Source organism: Heloderma suspectum, chromosome 16 (genome assembly GCF_057233095.1).
Source record: "Heloderma suspectum isolate Gila_16-S chromosome 16, 16-S_ref, whole genome shotgun sequence".
In the NCBI taxonomy this organism is placed as follows: Eukaryota; Metazoa; Chordata; class Lepidosauria; order Squamata; family Helodermatidae; genus Heloderma; species Heloderma suspectum.
Genome location: NC_139473.1, coordinates 9,290,760 through 9,310,590, shown reverse-complemented (window position 1 = coordinate 9,310,590; position 19,831 = coordinate 9,290,760). Strand labels below are relative to the sequence as shown.

The window sequence follows — 19,831 nt, the reverse complement described above, 5'->3', positions numbered from 1 at the left end:
TGTTTTGAAGTTGCTGTTCCCATTAACAAGGGAGACATTTTTCATTCCAAAACTCTTCCCAAATTCCCCCGACAGAGCGAGTGAGCTTATTTAGCTCTTTGTGGTAGCACAGCAGGGACCAGTTAAATGGTCTCTCTAGCTATGATGATGCAGGCAGCGGAGGCCGTTTTGAAGAGGGGGGTTTCACTGCTCGAAAAGATTTGTCTTGTGGAGGGCTCTTCGTCCTCTGCTGGTGTACATCCAGTGGAGGCTGAACGGCCAACATAATCTTCCGGGCTGGCCACATGGTTTGCATTAAGCCCACTTCTGGCATGTGGGTGATCATCCAGCACGTGATGCTCCCTCCTCTCAGAGTACGGTTGGGCTACTCCGTGTGGCGTGGCTTCGAGCCGCTTCCACGTGGGGGCTGCCGAGTCTGTCGCTCCCTCCAGAAGCCTGTGCATTTATTCGCCTGGGTAACAGAGGCTTTCCGGTGAGCTGTCATCAGGGCCTCTCTATCCACTTTACTGAGCTGGAAAAGTCTGCCATAGCAAGTTAATATAAAGAGCCTCTGAATAGCCCAGCTGGATGTTTTTCTCCATGAGTGAGAGTGCCAAATGTTAGCTTGACATTTAATCTTTAATATTTTAAAAAGTGCTGTTTTTCCAATGCAGTGCAGCACAATGGAGCTACTTGCGTGGGTTCTCTTCCCTGCCCCCCCCCCGCCCCCCACTGAGCCTGCTTACCTTTCTCTCTGCCACATACAAGTAATGCCAGTGCATGAATCCCTCCCCAACCCCTTAAATTATTGTTCTCTTCACTGAAATGGGCAATACCTGCCATTTTGTATCCTGAGATACTTAAAATATTTAGCTACAGATGATACATCATGGAGGGAATTGCCCTAAACACCAGCGTTATACTTTTTGTTGCCCAACTGAGTCATCCTAATGCAAACTTCCCCGGCCTGGTGTCTTCCAGGTGTGTTGGACTACAAATCCCAGCATTCCCTGGAGGGCGCCAGGTTAGAGAAGGCTGTCTGAATGGTTGCATAGTTATGGCAGCCCTTTATTTTAGGACTTCCCTGCTCAAGGTGTACCAAATCCCTACCTGTGATATTCCAACAGTGTTTGGGTTTTTGTTTTGTTTTTTAGCAAGGGGGCTGTTAAGAGGCAGAAAGACTCCCAGGTAATTTGTAGGGCTTTGGGAGAGGCCCCTGGTTTCTAGGCAGTGATGTTTCCTTGATCTTATAGTTTCTCTAAATAAGGCCACGAGTCGTGTGACTCCGAGCTCAGTTGCGAGCCTCGCAAGAGGCAGGCAGAAAGCTAATGTGAAATGCCACAGGCACATAACGCACAAACGCTATTCCTCAGTCAGCTTGGGAGAAAAATGCGTGGAGGGGGGAGGCGGAGTTCCCAACTGTACCTCCAGGCTACAGGCCACTTTGACTTCTGGGGGAACTTGCAAGCTTGCATCTTTAGTGGACTGTAAAAAAATTCAAAGCTATACAGAGGCTGGCCACCATGCTGCAACCTCCAATTTCACTTTGCCTAAAGATACAGGTGGAACAGTCCTGTGCCATTTGTTATCAGGGAGGTCTGGGCTGATGGGTTTTCACTATTTATTCCCATTTCCCCATTTTTTTAAAAAAAGCATTTTTCAAATATTTCCATTAATTATTTTACAAATCAAACATCTCTAGGCATTGCAAACAGCCCAATAACAGCAAAGGTTTATTTAATAACACTCTCGCTAGAACACAAGTTTCTGGGTTTGCGTTATAGTCCGAGTTATTTGAGAGCATCTTGTTCAGTGTAATTAAGCAATAGGCTTTGAAAGGTCAGGAATGATCAGCTGAAGAAATAGCACTGCTTGTCTTAATATGTCTCAAAATGTAAAGCAGACAGTTCTCACTTCCCGCTTTATAGCAAACCACCTCCAGTTCAGTATTCCTCCGCCGAGTCTCCTAACTTCTCTTATTCCACCAAACAGTCATAAGAAAGAGGTGCTTAAGGTCTTTGAGCTGTAGGAACTGGCTTCCTTATTGCTATTTACATTTCTCACTCTCGAAATAATTAGGTTTGATGGTATTTAGAGAATTATTTCTGCATCTAGATGGAGACAGGCACTCAATTCTTTAAATTAAGAGGGGAAGGAAAAGGAAATGAACCCTCCTCTTGTATCTAAAACACTCCCAAATGTTCCATTGCATATCATTTGTTTGTTTGTTTGTTTTTATTTAAAGAAAAACATTTCAAACCTCCAAACCTTCACGTATCTTGAGAACTAAAAAGGGTGGGAGGGCAGGTTGTATTTTTCATCTGAAAGTCTTCAGTGGATCCAAAAAACAAACAAACCGGTTTTCCTAGCTGTGATTTGCTTTCTTTGCTGTCAACGTTTAATATCAATATTAACACAATGTGTAGTCTAAAACTAGTTCCTTTGTAGTTTGCATGGGATGTGAATGCTGTCTCGACGTGCCCAGATCTAGAAAACCCGTTTTACTACTGCATGAGCATCGAATCAGATGTCGGAAAATACATTTTTTTTGTGATAATTTGGTGAAACTGAGCACCTACAGTCTCTGGTTGCAGTAGTGTGTTGAATGATTTCTTTTCCTTCTCTCTTTATACATATTTCTATATATTTGGAGCTCCAGGCTTCTTAGTAGTATGGGCTGACTATTATTGAGTACGTGCTCTCCTACCGCATGGCCTTGGTTAAGTGTTAGAAGTTGGACCTAGGCTGTTTTTATTAGTGTTTGGCTTTGTAATAACTGTGCATGCTCAGCTTCCAGCCTCATACCCAGCTTTATTCTCTGCACACCAGTCTTGAATAGCTACAGTGCTCAACCGAATTTTGGCGCACCCGCTTCCCCGGCAGGCTCCAACCCAGCCCGGCCCGGCGGATTTCCAGGGGCAAACAGCCCGGGTCCAGTTGCAGACCTCTACGGCACAGCCAACCAAGACTCCGGTGTTGGTAACTACATAAGTGCAGCCAGCCCTCAGCCTGGCTCCGGCTTTGGGCATGGAATTGCTGTAAGTAGCCCTCTTCATTCACCCCTTTCTTCTCCTGCAGTGTCTTGGGCTCTGGAATGAGCAGAGTTAGCTGGCAGTCCCTACTTTTGCTATCAGGTGATGCTCTTGGATATAACCAGCTCCATTTACTGATCGGCCTTTCAAAGCAGCGCGCTCCAGAGCCTTGCTTGTGAATTAGAAGCTAAATCGAATCTATTTGTGTGAGCTGCCCCCCACACAAACCTTCTCTACGGATTCCATATAACTGAAGCATCACGTTTTGATAGCAACAGAAAACGGTGACTTTTGACTTGCAAGTACATTAGACCCTCATTCAGCCAGACCTTATATTCAGATCTTTTGCCAGGTCCCAGACATGCATTGTGTTCCCTTATTTCAGATAAATATCAGCTGGTAAGAGGGGCCCATTTGACAGAGGTTATACTGTGTATTAATATCTGCAAAAGAGAGAAAAAAGAGATTTCTACAGATCTTTCAGTCTGCATAGCACACCAAATGTATCTTTTCAGCTACATGTGTGTGCTTTTATTTAAGAAAATCTGTAAAATTTATCTATCCAGGTCATTAATCTTATTTTTAGCACTTCCACAAATGGCTGAAAGATCATGCCACAGCCCTAGAAAGACAGGACTGCTTAAGTTTTCTTCTGGAAACAGACTGGAACCAACAAACGTGGGTCATGGCCTGAGCTAATTTTAAGTCACCAAAGTACACCTGCAAGTGACTCTCATATCCAAAATATCACTGAGGAAGGTTTGCTACTCAAAGGCGTACTCATACTCCAAGAATCTGGGATGAGCCATGCCTTCGTCAGAAAGAGATGTCTGAATAGACCCAGGGGTGATTTGCAGGAGCACTCTTATGGTTTCAAAATGGGAAGCGAAGAATGACTTGTAATTGCACGGTGCAAAAAGAATGCCTCTCTTAATCTTAGCCAGGCTAGAGATTAAGCACTGATATAACACAAGTTGCTTTGACCTGCACTTTAATAGCCATGGGTGGGTGGATTCACATGACCAGATTAGAATATTTCCCTCCACAAGGAGAATGTTCCAGTCATCCCAAGGCAAGGTATCCATATGCAACGGCACCTTGTGTTCAAATCATGATCTAATCCGTATTTAGAAGCGGAACACTGTTGTATAGTGGAGGGGGGAAATGGTCATGTGAATCCAACTTATAAAAGGAGTGACGTTGTTACTTTTAATCTGATCATCTGCAAAAATGTTAGCAAGTTTTCAACATAAATTTTCTCAAGTGAGTAGAAGATGTTTTAATATTAATGTGGTGTGATTACTAATTTGGGAGCAGAAAATTACTAATTTGGGAGTGGAAATTTTGCTTAACAAATTGCATGCAACGTTTATTTCCTTCAATTATACTATGTGGAAATTGTGTGTGTTAGCATGAATGCCTGATGCTATTTAGTGGCCAGTTAACCAAATTATTTTAAGCCTAATTTGGAGGATTCCATATCTATGCAGATATATAGTTAACAGTAAAACCTAATTAATAAAATGCAGACAAAGTCCTGCAGCACAAGTTATTTTACTGCATTAAAAAATAAAGCCAATGCCCCGATATTTGATATACTGAAATCTTGTTCCATTCCCCTTGTAATGTCACCTGAGTAACTTGCAAATCCCATTGGATCAGCTATATGGTAAAATACAGATTACTATTCTGTTAAGACCTACATCCATTTAAACTGCCATCTATCACCACTTACAACACCCCTTATTTCCATTTTTTGCCTAAAGAAAAAGATCAGGTTCTTGAAAACACGTGCGCTGCAGACCTTTGCTGCGGACTTGTTTCCAAAGCATAACACAGCACTCAGCATTGTGCTTTGTCTGCACTAATGCGGCCTTTCAAATTATTTTGTGTATACCTGCACGCTTCTGGCTCCTTAATTCCATGTCCAATAACATTCTGCAGAAAATTGGCTGCCTTTTTAATATGTTTCACACCACCCATGTACTAACAGCCGCTTAAGAAATGCGATTCCAAATTCACTTTTCAAACCTGGTCTTAGAAAAGTACACCTAGAATTGAATCCGCAGAGATGTTAGCAGGACCAGATGCAGCGAGATTCATGCTGGCAACACACATACTTGAGACTTTTGATAATTTCATGCAAAGAAATAAAAAAAATCGCCATCTCTTCCCATGTATCGCACTGATGACATTAACAATTGTACAATTTTAGGGGCCTTTGATTGCAACGGCTTTTACAAATGGATACCATTGAAACGTTACACAGGGTTGGTTGCCATCTCACTTGGAGGTATTCCAGTATATAGCATTTGTATTTTCTACTGTGTCCCTTCTCTCTTGCCATGGTTTATTTTTTGTTACACTCTTTCCTTTTTTCCTGTCTTTTAAGCATCCTTTTCTTAAAAGTTTTTTATAATCAGTTTTCTGGGATGGAAACTGGAAAAGGATCCCGAACTAATTTTGCAAACAGTGTTTACATTTCTATCATGTTTATGCAATCATTATGATCATTCAGACTCAAAGGAGTGTTGAGTATTCCTCAACCTTGTGGAGCAAACTTTCTTTAAAAGGACCTGTAATGTGGAGTGTCTCAAACAAGCAGTGCTTTATTGCATGAAAACCTCAATTAAGCACTATACCAAATATTGTGGCACAATAAGTGTGCCACAACACCTACAGAGCAAGTTCACAATTACAAAGGTACCATAAAAGTAATACATCACTTACTAATGCGTTATCTGGATCCCTGCCTGTTTCCTACCCTTTTGACTGATCTGTTGGTTTTCACCCCTGTCGAGGTCTTTTGCATATTTCCAGATATAAATATTTAGCCTAGAGAATAAATCAACTCCTAGAAAACAGTCAATGACCAGGTTAAAAAATATGACTAAATATTACTCCATGTGGTGAATACAGTAAATGTAAATTTTGCTCTAACCATAATTATCTGTCTGACCTATTGCATGCATTCTAAATTTCAAATCAATGCATGGGATGAAAATCATAATTGATGAAATTTGTGGACATCTGGCATGCTTTTAATGTCAGAGGTGTGCAAAATGTATGTGATGATGTAGTTTAACCAACCCAACCGTTTTTTGGCCAGGAAGAGAGTAGTTTCTTTTCTTTTTTTAATGCTCTAAAAAGTGTCATGTTGTTGAAGTTACATCCATTGTATCCTCTGAGTAACACAACCCCCCAGGATTCTCTGTCGTCATGCTGGTGTTGCACGAATGTAGCACTCATGTGCAACTTTAGGCCACATACTCTAGATCACCTCATCAAGGTTAAGTCACCCCTTAACACTCAGGTCACATGATGAAGGCACCTTGCTGAAGCTAGGCAGATGAACTTGGGTGAAAGACCTCCCAGGAATTCCCCCCATGTAATCCACCTAGAGTTCTACGATGGAGGAAAGGCAGGATATAAATGTACTAAATAAACAAATGCATTCTGTACTTTTCATCGTTTTTAGTTAAAAGGGGTTCCCACCCACCCCATGCTTTTAGTGCATGTTGGTGGGAGTATTATTCCAGTGATCAGGATCGGGGAACCTGGAGTTTATTCTAGATTAATTAGGGTGTAAAACAATTTGGACTTAAATTTGCGCCAAAATTTCGTTGGTAATCAGTGGAGGCTGGTGGCTCCGATGTCAGTGGGGGGATGCATCCGCTCCAGGTTTCAGTGCAAACTCTAAAGGAGCTATCTAAAGTGCTTCCGCATCTTGGATAGCTCCTTTAGATTTCTGACTGGTTCTGACTGAAACCCAGAGCAGATTCACCACCCCACTAACATCAGAGCCATCAGCCTCCACTGTGTTAAACTTAGTCAGAGCAAGCAGGTTTTAATAGGATCTTGTTACCCTCAACAGAAAATTAGGTGAATGTTAAAAACAGCATTTTGCTGCTAACAAGAGAACAGTGTTAGCCGGATTAACTTACTGCATTAATTCGTCTCATACGCACTGCAGCTGTAACCCTCATTGCAGCTATTAACAAGGCAACGTATTCACATGCCGTACACTGTGGCTTCAGAGTTTGCTTGTCCCCCTCTGTTAGCCTTGCTGAGGGTATTTCCTGCTGCGGTAGTTGTCTCTTCTGCCAGATGCCCAAACATCCCTCCTTGAATGGTGGGTGGACAGCGATGGTGGTCAGAATGTCTTTTTCTAACATATTCCCAACTGAGGCAGGTTTTGTGCCATTTCGTCCACATTTTTCAGCATCAGCATCATAACAGCAACAAAAATAGTAATAATCCTTGGCATTAGAACACACTGAAGTGCTTCAGATACGTTGTCAATTATCCTCACAACAACCCTGCCAGGTTGTCACTCCCATACTGCAGATGAGAGGTTGAGGCAGAGAGATGCTAGCTTGCCCAATGCTACATATAGCAATGCTGCTTATAGCAATGCGGTTTTAGTTGCAGTGAACTGCCCAGAGAGGTTCGGCTATTGGGCGGTATAGAAATGTAATCCATAAATAAAGTTAATGTTCACGAGCTAAGATTTGAACCAGCTTCCAACTCTCTCCCCACCCAGCATGTGAGTTTTAAGTCTGTCACTGTAAACCAGCTCTCATAATTCCCAGTCACCACGGTCAGTGGCCATACATAACACCTCCCCGACATCATCATGCTGACTGGGAATGATGGGAGTTGCAGTCTAGACCAACCTGTCTAGGGGAAGCAGGACAGGTTGGGAAACCAAGTTGCTGTAAACCAAGAAAATGGAGCAGGAGAGGGCCTTGAAGCTCAGAGGTGCCACCCCCATGCCCTGCTGCTGAACAGACTCCCTCTGGCTTGAGGGTCTCCTCTGTGCCTCATTGGAAAGCGAGGCCTCCCAGAGGTTTCCAGAGGTTTTCCTGCAGCTAAACAAACCCAAGCCAATGGGAGCAAATCCAGCAAAATGTTAGTCCTGGTAAAGTCCTTTTGAATTTAGTACAAGATGGGGGACAAGCAACTCAAGTTCCATTCCACTGTTTCGATGGGACTTTGCCACAAATGACCTTTTGTCAGATTATGCGTAGGGCCTTCCATATATACTATTGCGCTGTACAAAGCCTCCCTAGAGGGGCTCTTGATTTGTGAGGCCTGACCTGGGGAGTACCTGACTGGGCAGGCCACTTGAAATGAATGAATGGAGCAGTGTAGCAGAACATGGTGGATTGAGACCTGTGGTTTATTTTTAGAGGCAGCCTGAACAGTGTTTTCATAGTTGTGCTCACGTTTGCTGAAGCCAGTCAGATAAACAAATCTTGTGGCATTCAAGGAATAACCAATTCTGTATCCAAGTCATTATTATCACTGCAGTGGCACTGTTTCAATGTCCTTCATGATGTGGCTTACAGACCATTAGCTCCACCACGGAGTTTGCCTGCATGGCGCTTTCCCCAAATTTATTTAATTTCACATCGCGCCCTTTGTTTTTGCACAAGCCAGCAAAAATTCAATGGCAGACTTATCAAAAGAGCCTCTCTTCTCAAGCCCATTATGTTTTACAGTGGCCTGGTTCAGGCATAATGATCCCAATCCAAAAAAACATGGATTATAGGACCAGGTACAACTTCTGTGCCCACACACACCACTGCCCCTCCTTCCTCTGCTCACCCACCGAGCTGAGTTGATAACTTAGTATCTTAAGCCATGGTTTTCTATGATGTCTGAACTAGGAAACTGTGGTTTAAGGGATCCCCCTTGGCCGCCCCCCCCCCGTCAGGATAAAGAACGTGGATCTGACCACTGAAGTGTGCGAGAGCAGGAGGGGCCGAGAGTGCCAGTGGCTCATTCCTGTGCCAATAAACCAGGGTTTATTGGACTTGGATTGTTACATCTGAACCTGGATGGGATGGGTCAGGTCAGCCATCTATTTACATATGTGTCTTCCCCACTGTGGAGGGGGAGGTTCTTTTTTGTTAACATGCAAAGATAATTTGGGGAGCTAAACCTTCCCATGACTTGCCTTAGTCCCCTCATTTTGTTGCTGCAGGCATGTTTCTCCCAGTCCGATACTGGAAGGTGCTGAATCAGAGGATCGCAGTGAAAGGAGGGCTTAGCTCCTCTCCTCTACCCACACCTCTCCCCCTATCAAACAAAAACCCACTCTCGGTATGACTACACACAGCTGCCCCATCATGCCTGTCTTGGCCCTTGTTTGACGTTTTGTGGAGCTCTCCCATTGATTTCAGTAAGATGGAAGATTTTGTGCACCTCCTGTTCCCATGCCCTCTCTTCCAGGTTGTTTGCCAACCACACCTGTAGAGCCCGGTGAGACTGGCTGTAGACTTTCATGAGTAAACGAAGTCATTTCCCCTGCACAGCATGACTTAGGGCCATTTTCTGTGTTACACTGAGAAATACGGGAGTTCTCTTCCCTAGTCACTCCGCCCCACCCCGCCCCCCTAGAAAATATAACACGTGAAGCCTAATTTTGAGGAGCAATACAGGGTCTCAGAGGAAGATGCATAGAACCTAGGAGACTGATCCATCATGGTGAGTCTTGCCTGAACTGACTGGCACCAACTCCCCAGGGTTTGAGGCAGGGGGGGTTTCTCCAGCCCTACCTGCAGATGCTGGAGATTGAACCTAGGAACTTCTGCATTCAAAGAATGTGCTATACTACTGAGCTGGGACTACTGGAACAGACCTTTACTCCACGAGAGTGGCCTTAAAAAGCACCCCTGTAGTGTAAGGTCAGGAAGCTCAGAGCTGGGTTGTAGCTGCCTTAAGAGTAATTCACATTTGGACTGCTTCACATCAGACACATGGCAAGTCACCATCGATGCTGGCCCCTTAGCTGCTTCTACATGGGCTCCTACGGTGAGTCATTTGCCTAAGAGGGCAAGAGGAACCAACATGTACTAGTGACTCACCATGTGGTGATGGAGAGACCATCATTGAAAGGTTGTCACAGAGAGGAAGGCCAAGATCTCTTCTCGATCATCCCAGAGTGCAGGACACAAAATAATGAGCTCAAGTTACAGAAAGCCAGATTCCGGATGAACATCAGGAAAAGCTTCTTGACTGTTAGAGCAATACAACAATGGAATGGAACCCATTCCCTAGGGAGGTGGTGGGCTCTGCCACACTGGAGGCATTCAAGATGAAGCTGGACAGCCACCTGTCAGGGATGCTTTGACTTGGATTCCTGCATTGGGCAGAGGGTTGGACTCGATGTTCTTATAGGCCCCTTCCAACCCTACTATTCTACGATTCTATGAAGCTGGACAGCCATCTGTCAGGGATGCTCTGACTTGGATTCCTGCACTGAGCAGGGGGTTGGACTCAATGGTCTTACAGGCCCCCTCCAACCCTCCTATTCTATGATCCTATGATTCTCTGTTTATCCAGTGATAACTGCAGTTCCCATGTGAATAACAGACCTGACGCTGTGCATATATCAAGATTCTAGCAGAGTGGCAAAAGGCCACTCCAAGTGGCAAGATGGAGCAAGCTGTCACTCAGTTATAGAGCACATGCTTAGCCTGCAGAAGGTTCCAGGTTCAATCTCGGCATTTCCGGAACCGAACCAGGTAGGACTGGAAAAATACCTGCCAGAAACCTGGAGAGCAGCTGCCAGTAAGTGTCGTGATGGACCAGTGGTCTGAATTAGTACAAGGCAGCTTCCTATGTTTCCATGGCTATTAGTCATGAAAATCAGTGTCTCTTAAGAATTTCAGCTGTCTTTAAAACAAAAAACAAAACAAAAATTTTAGCTCTTATAGCTGTGAAGATAGACTTGGAAGCAATGCCCAATGAAGTCTCAGAAGTGTGTGTGTGGGGGGGTGCTGCTGAGATTTTCCTAATGGTCAGAAGAGAAGGGGGTCCTGTGCCCTGAAAAATTCTTTGCCACTCCCTCTGAATAGCAGAAGCAGAATAACTTGAGCAATGAAGGCCATTTGCGTTGCCGTGGTGTGGCGTTTTGATAGTCTTAGCATGCAGTTATACACAGCTCTGGATAGAATATGGAAATCCCCCCCTCCCCTTTGGTGAAAACGTATGGTGGCCTATTGGAAAGTAAATGACACCCTAGGCACGCCACGTACAAATGTAAACACATGGTGATTGGAATGTGGTTATGTCTGGCTTGAGTACAATGATTTTTTTTTTTCATCCTCTCTCTCTCTTTTAATCTACTGTAGAGTATATCTGGATGTCCAGGCAAGACAGGGCGAAGTTTCTGAATGGTTCCATGTTTAGGTGATACATCATCAGACTTTGAGCATCATCACCAATAACCCACACAAACTGGAGGTGGCACTCAGCGAATTTGGGTTGTCCAAAATCTCTATCATCTCATGAACCTGCTGTACTATGTAGAACAACAGCTTTTAAAAACAAACAAACTTGTACATATATAATCCATTTTGTTCCTTTTATTATTTTTCTTGATGTTTTTTTCCCCTTTGAAATCTATTTTAATCACTTTTTTTGGTAGTGTTTTGACATAGGCTAATAGTCACATAGATCTGCTACTCTGTGTATTTAGGAAAAGCCTAACCATAATATAACTGTTTATATATTAAGGGTTTCTTTGCTTTGCTTTTTAATCCCCCCTTCTTTCTTTTGATGTATTTTGTCGCTTAAAAGAAGCTGAAATGGTAATATGATTCTCCATTGACTGGTACCAGTTCTGAAGCTGAAAAAAACTTTTTCAGGTGGAATTTAGCACACACTGAATTTAGAAGTAGAGCAAGCAAGACAAGAGCAGAAATATTATATTTTATGCTGGATGGGGAATACGAGACTGGCTCAGTAGCACGGTTCTCTAGCAGTTCTTTTTATTAGTTAACCTAATTATATCTATTTTCGGCAATAAGGTAAGGACTACAACGTTTGTGTGTCCTTTTTCTATAAGTGCATTTTTTGTTGTTAAAAAAGAGGCGATAAGGTTTTTTGAAATTGTGAATTCTAATAATAATAATAATAATAATAATAATACTGTAAATACAATTCCATTAACTTACATATAAACTATTAAAAAAAGAGAAATGCGTAATATTTTTGTGATGGAGTCAGACTAAGGCAGTTTCTGTACTGAACGGAAGAAAAAGATAAAGACTAAGGGTCTGCAGTCCACCAGAACCGTCCCTTCTGCATGTTCTTGGACATGAACGGGAGGTGAGCAGAGGGGTTGGAAGCGTCCTCCTGCAGCTCCCCTTCATCTCGCCAGCGCATGCACGGGCAAGGTTTCCGATGGATTGCACCCGGACATTTTAAAACATTTGAGATCAGCTGCCAGAGCGAGCCCACAGCAGTTAGATCAGCACTGTTCAGCTTGCTCTGTAGGTGTTAGACCTTTATAACTGTACAAGCGTCATACCAGCATATTAACTAGACATCTGTGCACAGCTTTTAAAGTAACCGTCTAGTTACATTTTTAAGTTAAGAAACTGCTTTTCCCAAGATTGAAAAAGCTACAATTTTAATATTTAAAAAGGTATTTAAAGTTTCAAGCACACATTTTTTAACCATTCTTCAGATCACCTGACTGTCCATTCATTTCAGCCGCCTCAACGTTTCCTGCAGCACTCTGACCAAGTGAGCGTCGTGTTGGAAGCTCCCGAGCTGTGGGGCAGGTCAGATAAAACTTGCATCTTCTCACCGTTTATCCATTCTTTCCTATATTAACAAATTAGGGGAAAGCAAAGGTTTTTAAAAAAATTGTTCTGAATACCTCAGTGCTTCACGTTTATCACCCTAGACGCAAGAGAAGTTTAATTTATTGTAGATGAGAACAGATTTGAAAAAAAAATGTATAAAAACATCATTGCACTGTGACTGGTAGGGAAAAACTGACAATTTCCAATTTGCACATGTTTAATGTTTGGCTGTTATATATATGGTCCTCTGCTGGGGAGGAGACTTATGAAGGATATTTTTTAATTTAATTTTTTTAATATGGGTCAAATAGGCCGGCAACAGCAACTCAAAGTACAACACAGTAGGTGATATTACAAGCATAACTATAGTGTGGATATATTCTTTTTTTTAAACATTAATATTGACAAGTTTTATTAATATTTTTTTAAATTGTTACGTTTATAAATTTAGTACTCTAGGTACAGCCAGAATAAGACACTGAATGCGACATTTGTTAAGAGAAAAAAAAAAAGCTGCTGCACTCCTATTTTTGTAAAATTTTACTAACAAGTAGGATAACGTAGACATTCAATAGACAAGTTAGGGCAAGGCATCTTCAAACACTCACCGAGGCACCATAATGCTAATTGTAAAGAGGAGGGGAGAAATCCTCATTTTTTCCTTGTTTTTAAATTAAACAACAACAAAAATCATAGGTTGTCTTGTTGTTGGGTTTGGGGGGGGGCGGGGAGAGGTTGTTGTGTAATGTTTTAGGGGGTTTTATTTTCTTATTTTGAAAACAACCAGGTTTAAAAGCCGGAATGCTGGACGCTTTTTAAAATTATTGAGACTTGATCGAGTAGTACATTAAAAATAAGAGTAATAATAAATAAATAAATAAATAAATTAATTAACGTAATAAATCACAAACCAAATTCCCTGAGAGTCAAGTGTGTTTTTACAAACAAACAAAAAGTCAGGGAATGATTTTTTTATTCCTCTTTAATCGGTGTAGATGACATCAGAGCACAACCTGTTGGGAGCTTCTTTTGTGGAAGCACCTTTCAAATGATGGAGAGATTTGCCCTCTGTGCAGCTCCCATTCATTTCATTGGAGTTTTCCCAGGAGTAGTTCCTGGGAGTGTGTGCCTGTACTGTATACTTCCATGCGTTCCTCCTCCTCGTCATTCAGTCCCCGTCACCTCATAGAAGATTCTTTGTTGATCATTGTTGTATGTTAATAATGTATAAAAATGACTATCTTGTAAGAGTGCTGTCGTGATGCTAGTGTAGTGACTCCCCAACCCACCACCCCTTTCTCTTTTCTTCTCTTTCTTCCTCTTCTAGTGCATATTGGTAGCTGTATTGTAATTAAGGTTAAATACATAGATGTAGTTATTCAGATTTAGGACCAGTAAGGATAGAACTTTCTCTTATTTAAGACAAAAAGAAATGCTAATAATTTGGGGCAGGTTTTTTGTTTAATTTAATTTTGTTTTCGTTTTCCTTTCTGCTGATCTCATGTGGTTTCAACTAACCAAAGGTCTCACAATGTTAAAAGGAAAGAAAAAATGCTGGCAAAACTCCTGCGGCATTATATAGATCCCCCCCACCCTTCGACTTTTATAAAGAGGGTGTGCCATACTACCTTAAATGCTAACGCTAGATATGCAAAACTGGATTTTTTTAATTTATTTTTTAAAATAAAAGAGGGAGGCATGGTATAATAAAATGATTTTACTAAGAGAAAAAATATTTTTTTAAAAAAGAATGCTCAGAAGAAAAATTGATAACCTATGTGAATATGTTTTAGATGTTTCTATGCCTTTTGAAAAGCCCCCCGTGGCCCATAGCACAACTTGTGTGGAATCTGGTATGTTTTTGAAGTGGCTTCCTAGGCTAAGGTTCATTCTAGTTCCCTCATTCATCTAGAAGTCCATTTTAAAGGATTTGGGGTTTGTTTTTTTGTTTTTATTTTGGGGGGAAATTAATTTTAACACAAAAGGTTCAGCTGCAACTTTATTTTAGTCAAGGAGAGCGGGCACTGTAGCATCTCATTGTTTTCTTCCAAACTTCCCCTTACAAATATTGCCTTGGAGTTAGTAAAAATCAAAATCTTGTAGCTGAATAGTGCAGACAGGGATTGAGAAGCACCCCCTGTGCAGAGCACTGGATCCTCTGAGCACCTCCACGGAGAGCACCGCAAAATGCTGTTTTGTGCCTCAAGAGAAGTCACCTGCCAATAAAACCTGAAATCCAGACACCTGGAAACTCAACGAGAGTGTTTCCATGGCTCTGGGATGTCAGATGGATCTAAAAGTTTGGAAAGAACTTTTGCTGGAAATCCTGGCATGCTCATCTTTTCTTTTCTTTTTTTGCTACTGACTTGAACAGAGGGCCAGAATTTCACCCACAGGATACTGGAGTGTTTTTTGTTTAGAACTCCCCTTGCTTGTTTCTTCTCCCGCCAAAGGGGAAAAAAACAAAACACGCGCCATCCAATCTTACGCTGAAATTGACTTGATTAAGATGAAGAGGAACCTGTCCCTTTTGGTTTCCTATTCTGCATAATGTTCATTTTAATTTGAATTTGTAGCTTGGACTTTAAGGTAGCATGGCTCTGTCGCTGTAATTTTTTTCCCCTTGTACAGCAGTATATACACAAGCTGATGAATGTTACACATCTTGCTAGGTAACTGTTGGTAAATAATAATGACCTGAAAGGTGTACAGACTTTTCTTTTCTCTTCTTCTCCACTTGGCTATTAACCCTGTACGGCTCTTTTGATCTCGAGTGTGAATGAGGGCTAGGGATCCCAGCCACCCAAACCATCATGTTTCATTTGCCATCTAATTCAATGCAACATACAAGACTAAAGCAATATAGTTTTACTACATGTTTTCTCAAGGGTCAGCCATGGTTATGTAATATATATATTGCATATGAAATTGTTTACAAAAAAAACACTAACTACTTATTTTTTACTATTGGGTGTATTTGTCTGGAAAGGTTTCCTTTTTGTTTTCTTTGGGGTTTCTTTCTGAAAAGCAAAATGGTTGGAAAAGCAAACTGAAGCTAGTCTAACTATGTTTTGAGCGGGCCTTAGACACACCAGCAGATTCCCCCAAAATCTGCATCAATACACTGTAGAGTTTCATAAAGTGCGCAGAATCTAATTCCAATCCATTTCTCGCTGTGTGCAAGCACTACATGAGATTCTGCCAGCTAAGCAATACTTTAATACTGTAATAAAAATTTTACCAAAAAATAAAAGGAGTTCAAAATCAAAGTTATTTGTTCACCAGTTACCAAAAACAATCAGAATGTATTGTCTTGACAGAATTTTGTTTCAGACAAAACGCAAACAAACAGAAGTCACCCGTGCTATATAACCTGTGTTCTGTACATACGCCAATACCACCACGTGTGGGATGCGAGTGTCATTTTGAATTCAAGTGATAGCAAATAATCTCACTGTATATGTTGTACACGTTTTGAATCCCATCAGTAATGCAAAGTCTCAGCATTTTCAGGTGGTTCTAAATGTACTTAATCAACAATGACACCATGGCCAGGCCTAGCCCGTTCCTTTTATATTTTAGTATGAACTGATGCGAACTTTGGTAGTGACTTTTTATATACATATATAAATATATATATACATACATATATATATACGTGTATCTATATATATCAAGCATCTTTCAGGTCTCTGTGTACGGCTTTCTGAAGCCCTGTTGTAAAATATATACATGGATGGGGGTCTCTCACATCACAGATGTGGAAAGTATAATTTTATATTTGTATTTTCAAATAAATAAGTTTGTGAAAGGTTTCCATCCTCTACTGTGGTCCAGAAAATCAATGTGTTTGTCTCAGAAAAAAAAACAATTAAAAAAAATCTGTTTTGAACAGCGTTGTGTGATGTGTCATTTGCATCTATCATTTGGCACCTACCTGTTAATGTCTGTTTTTCCACTTCCTTGCCTGCATTCATCTCAAAGGGTGCCCATATGCTCCTGTTAGTCAATCATCATTTCTTAATTACGCTGTTACAGCAGACAAGGTGTTCTTTGTTTTCCCACATCTGCTAGGGAGGAGACATAAACCTACCTGGCATGAAGGTTCTTTCCTTGATAATGAGATGCTCCACTTCTCAATCATCGTTCGAGTCTCCTATGCATCGGAACTTGGAACGGGAAAGTTCAGAACAGACGTCGGAGGCGCGGAAAGACGTGTGTGACATCAGAGCTCCCAGGATCCATAGATGTTTTTCGCCCTCACTCTTTACAGTCATACTCTGTAAAATCCAAAGCATCGTAACATTAACTGAGTACCCTCAGTGGAGCTGTAAACCAACCCCACTGAGTGGTATTCTATCGGCCCCTATGCTTTTGGCAAAGAGGGGTGTTTAATTTTCTGAGAACTGCCCATCTACATCTGGAGGGGCACCTTGTTTGGTGGGGCATTGCATATTTTAAAAGAATAAATGAAAATAAGATTATTGGCTGCAATGTCGAAACCAAAAGGACAACAGGGTCTGTGGCAACATGCAGTATTGCAGTAATGAGTTAAGCCTCGCTATTATCTTTTTGGACAAGGGAGACTAGAGCTGCTTGAAGCACATTAAGGCTGCAATCCTACATGCACTTCCCTGGGAGTAAGCCCCACTGAACTCAATGATTGCAATTATTGCAATATGAGAGAATAGGGTGAGGCCCAGTAGGTCTGCAGGGTTCCAACTATGAAGAGCAATCTGCCCCAATATGGGTAGTTCTTTGCTAGAGGAGACCTCAAAGGCCATTTGGGGACACCGAAAACAGATCTGTGCATTCGTGCCACAAACTCATAGAGAAGAAAATGTGCTGCACACCACGAATCCAGCCAGAGCAACACTAGCGATTGGACTAAAATGTTTACTTCAGTCCCACATTCAGATCTGCATCTTGCCCCATGGGAAGGAGGTTGTTACTGCCCTGTGAATCCCCAGAGGACGCTACATAGAGGGAGAGAGAGTGGCGGATCCCTGGAGCAACCTGCAACAATTAATTCCTGGCACTCAAACCAAAGGGGAAGATGCAGTAGGAAGGAGGAGCAACAGGGCAGCATTTGTGTCCTCTGCCAGAGCAGCGGGGCAGTGGGAAAAGCTCCCCCACCCTATAAAATTCTAATAAGTGGCATGCTGTGAAACGTATCCACTCTCAAGTCCTACTTGCAGGGATCCAGCACCAGCACCTTTTGATTAGCAGGGATGCTGCTGCTATCTGCCACCCCCTCACAATCCCCTGTTCCCTCTGACTGTAGCTGCAATCCTTGCAGCACCTGGGGGGCGAGGGGAATACACTTCCCCAGCAACAATCTATTGTTCCCTGCTATAATGCGAAGTATGCTGGCCTGGCTTGGTCTTGAACGGGCAATTAGGACTCGTGAGCTTTACAAGGGGACCCGCTCCTGGCGCAGATAAAAGTACTAGAAATGGTTTGTTGGTATGGATGAGCACAGCAGCCTGCATTTTTGGACTCGTGGGGTGGGGTGGTCATGATGAGAGCGTGCATGTCAAAATATATCACTACACCATTGTAAAGCTCTCCCATGAATACTGCACAGTTTTGCTTTGCATGTACACACACACCTCTACCTACTGCTTATGCTTCGGTAGTACAGGGGAGGGCAACTATTTCAGGCCCAAGGGCCAAATTCAAATTTTGGAAGGGTCGGCGGGGGGTGGGGGTGTTCCATAGGTGGGTGGAGCTAAAGGCAAAGTGGGTGGGACTACTCAGGCAGTTCAGCTCATTGGCACACTATGTAAGCACTTGGTGCTGTACAAACCTCCCAAAGCCCAATCTCTCTTCCAAAAGCCCAATTTCACTTGGTGCTGTACAAACTTCCCAAAGCCCGATCTCTCTTCCAAAAGCCCAATTTCATTTGGTGCTGTACAAACTTCCCAAAGCCCGATCTCTCTTCCAAAAGCCCAATTTCACTTGGTGCTGTACAAACTTCCCAAAGCCCGATCTCTCTTCCAAAAGCCCAATTTCACTTGGTGCTGTACAAACTTCCCAAAGCCCGATCTCTCTTCCAAAAGCCCAATTTCACTTGGTGCTGTACAAACTTCCCAAAGCCCGATCGCTCTTCCAAAAGCCCAATTTCACTTGGTGCTGTACAAACTTCCCAAAGCCCGATCTCTCTTCCAAAAGCCCAATTTCACTTGGTGCTGTACAAACAGCACCAAGTGAAATCAGAGCAACAGCCATTTTCAAGGCAAGCAGGAGCAGTGAGGGAAGGCGAAAACTACCGTACGTCAAGAAACAGCTATTGATACGTTTCTGGGCCTGGCTACAACAGTAGGCGTCCTATGTTGTTAGGAAAAGAAAAAAAACCCCAAACAAACATTCTTAAAAACCTCCCCTCCCCGAACCCTGAGCTCCCCCCAAGCAGAGCCAGGTGCAAAAAAAAAGGCTAGAGGCAGAACCAGATGGAAAACAGTGGCTCACAGGCAGATCCAATTACTCGCTGCACCCCTGAGCCAGACCCTGGGATGGTCTCTACGTAGACAAATACGCATCTTGAGTTACTACAGGTCAAGGATTCTAGCAGCCAAGTTGAGAAAGAAAGAAAGAACGCTGCTGCTGTGAAAACAGCTGGGGGTCAAAACCCCTTGCCAGTTTGCAGAACTCCCAGTGAACCATGGGGAGATCCTGACCTGTACAACAAGCAGAGGGCAGGATTCTGCAGTGTGTACGGAAGCAGGGAGAGGAGAGCAAGGAGAAAGGCCATCACTTGCTGTGAGGATAAGGATCTCTGGGGATGCTTTGATGCAGAAGGATCCGGGCCCAGTCACTGCAGTGGAGGCTGGTGGCTCTGATGTCGGTGGGGTGGTGAATCCGCTCCGGGTTTCAGTCCGAACCAGTCAGAACTCTAAAGGAGCTATCCAAGGTGCAGAATCACTGGCATATCCAGTTAAAACAAAACAAAAACACTGGCAGGCAGCCGGACAAACAGTCTGACCTGCTTTTGGGCAGCTTCCTATGTATGACCACCTAAGAGTACCTTCATTTTCTCACACCTCACTGTCCCCCCCACCCCGCTGTACAGCTGACAAGCCTCATCAGGACCTCCTCCATAGTTAAGGAGTGTAATATGGGAGGATATCATATCCATCTGACCCCTCAGGTGACTTGGAACGTGACACTGAAAAAATACGTACTCTTCTAAACTCTGGTTTCGGCTTTAGACGGCGA

At 42.7% G+C, this 19,831-nt stretch overlaps 1 protein-coding gene across 8 annotated transcripts in view; it reads left to right on the top strand.

Annotated features, from left to right (window-relative positions):
* MSI2 (musashi RNA binding protein 2) overlaps window positions 1-11,361 on the top strand; it is a 546,823-nt gene extending 535,462 nt beyond the window's left edge. For 5 of the 8 annotated variants that reach the window (XM_084822451.1, XM_084822449.1, XM_084822447.1 and 2 more), the window contains one exon: window positions 2,809-3,914. In XM_084822451.1, coding sequence (XP_084678577.1) covers window positions 2,809-3,077 — 269 coding nt within the window. In that variant the 3' untranslated portion in view covers window positions 3,078-3,914. Of the gene's footprint in view, window positions 1-2,808; window positions 3,915-5,226; window positions 5,305-11,152 lie in introns of those variants that run through there. The other 3 variants (XM_084822448.1, XM_084822454.1, XM_084822450.1) reach the window with 2 other exon arrangements.
* The last annotated feature ends 8,470 nt before the right edge of the window (window positions 11,362-19,831 follow it).